We start from the raw sequence: 1,942 nt of genomic DNA, 5'->3' as shown, positions 1-1,942 counted from the left end.
AACATTTCGACAACACTTGATGATTCTGACAATGAAGATGAACCTACACAACCCAGAATGCGAAGTTTGCAAGATCTGTATGATTCGACAACTGAAGTGCACCTTGTATGTCTCTTGGCAGATGCTGAAAACATCAGCTTTGAAGAAGCAGTACGAGACAAGAAGTGGAAAAGTGCCATGGACGAAGAGATGAGGGCGATTATCCACAACAACACTTAGAAGCTAGTTGAATTGCCAAAAGGTAGTCAACCCATTGGTGTAAAGTGGGTATTCAAGAAAAAGATGAACGCTCAAGGAGAAATAGAACGATACAAAGCGAGACTTGTTGCGAAGGGATACAAATAGAAAGCAGGAGTTGATTATGACGAAGTATTTGCACCTGTTGCAAGAATGGAGACAATTCGATTACTCATATCTCAAGCTGCTCAATTCAAATGGCCAATATTTCAAATGGATGTCAAAACAGCCTTTCTGAATGGTGTACTAGAAGAAGAAGTCTATGTCGAACAACCACTCGGGTACATGAAAGCTGGAGAAGAGAAGAAGATACTGAAATTGAAGAAAGCGCTATATAGGCTGAAGCAAGCACCGCGGGCATGGAACACACGTATCGACACATATTTCAAGGAGAACGGGTTCGAGCAATGTCCGTACGAACATGCCCTCTATGTGAAGAAAAATGGAATGAATGTATTACTTGTTGCTCTCTATGTTGATGATCTTATTTTTCTGGGCAGTAATGATCAGATGATAGAAGAATTCAAAAGCACAATGACACGTGAATTCGAGATGACAGATTTAGGCCTGATGAGATTCTTTCTTGGTCTGAAAGTTCGACAAGAAGAAACAGGAATCTTCATCTCACAAGAAAAATATGCAAAAGAAATATTGAAAAGATATAAGATGGAAAGCTGTAATCCGGTTTCGACGCCAATGGAACCAGGAACAAAATTGTCGAAATTTGATGGAGGAGAACGTGTCGAAGCAGGCAAATATCGAAGTTTGGTAGGAAGTCTTCGCTATCTCACATGTACAAGACCAGATATCTCATTAAGTGTAGGCATTGTAAGTCGATTCATGGAGGAGCCAGTTTACACACATTGGAAGACATTGAAGCGAATTCTGAGGTACATCCAAGGAACAGTGTCACTTGGGATGTTTTACTCGAATTCAGACAAATACAAGTTGGTTGGTTACTCTGACAGTGATTGGTGCGGAGACATAGATGATCGAAAAAGCACTTCTGGATATGTGTTTTTCATGGGAAATACTGCGTTTACTTGGCTTTCTAAAAAGCAGCCAATAGTAACACTTTCGACATGTGAAGCAGAATATGTAGCAGCATCCTGGTGTGTTTGTCATGCAATATGGCTCAGAAGATTGATGAGTAAAATGAAGTTAGAACAGAAAGATGCTACAATAATACACGTTGACAACATGTCAGTAATTGAGTTAGCAAAGAATCCAGTAAACCATGAAAGGAGCAAACACATTGACAATCGCTTCCATTTCATTCGAGAACACGTGAAGGAAGGAAATGTCGAATTGAAGCATGTAGCAAGTAAGGACCAAGCAACGGATATTTTCACAAAACCACTATCAAAGGAAATCTTCGACAGAGGCAAGAAGTTGATAGGCATGATGAATAGAAGAAACATTTAAGTTTACAGAGGAGTTTTGTTGAATAAACTTTAAATGTCATAGTTAATGGGTTTTTATTGATAAGTTAATGGAGAGTTTTGGAAGGTCAGTGGCCAAAATTAATAGTATTTACAATATTTCATGTTTCCTAGAATAGCTAAAGTCTATGAATCTGTATAAAGACCAAAACGTATTTTAATGAAAACGCAGAAGTTACAAATTGATTTGTCTCTTTTTTTTTTTTTACACAGTTATAGCCAATGTTCATACAAAGACATTTCCGTAAGGCAATCTCAAACAG

At 38.3% G+C, this 1,942-nt stretch overlaps 1 protein-coding gene across 1 annotated transcript; it reads left to right on the top strand.

The window, feature by feature from the left end:
* Positions 1–903: 903 nt before the first annotated feature.
* Positions 904–1,662, top strand: LOC127108108 (secreted RxLR effector protein 161-like). The gene has a single exon (XM_051045525.1). The coding sequence runs from the start codon at positions 904–906 to the stop codon at positions 1,660–1,662; it is 759 nt and encodes a 252-aa protein (XP_050901482.1).
* The last annotated feature ends 280 nt before the right edge of the window (positions 1,663–1,942 follow it).

The sequence above is a fragment of the Lathyrus oleraceus genome, chromosome 1 (genome assembly GCF_024323335.1).
Source record: "Lathyrus oleraceus cultivar Zhongwan6 chromosome 1, CAAS_Psat_ZW6_1.0, whole genome shotgun sequence".
NCBI lineage: Eukaryota > Viridiplantae > Streptophyta > Magnoliopsida > Fabales > Fabaceae > Lathyrus > Lathyrus oleraceus.
This window is presented reverse-complemented; position numbering and strand designations above follow the sequence as displayed.

Coding starts and splice junctions, on each gene's coding strand:
- LOC127108108 (XM_051045525.1), top strand. CDS start 904: ATGGAAAGCTGTAATCCGGTTTCGACGCCAATGGAACCAGGAACAAAA.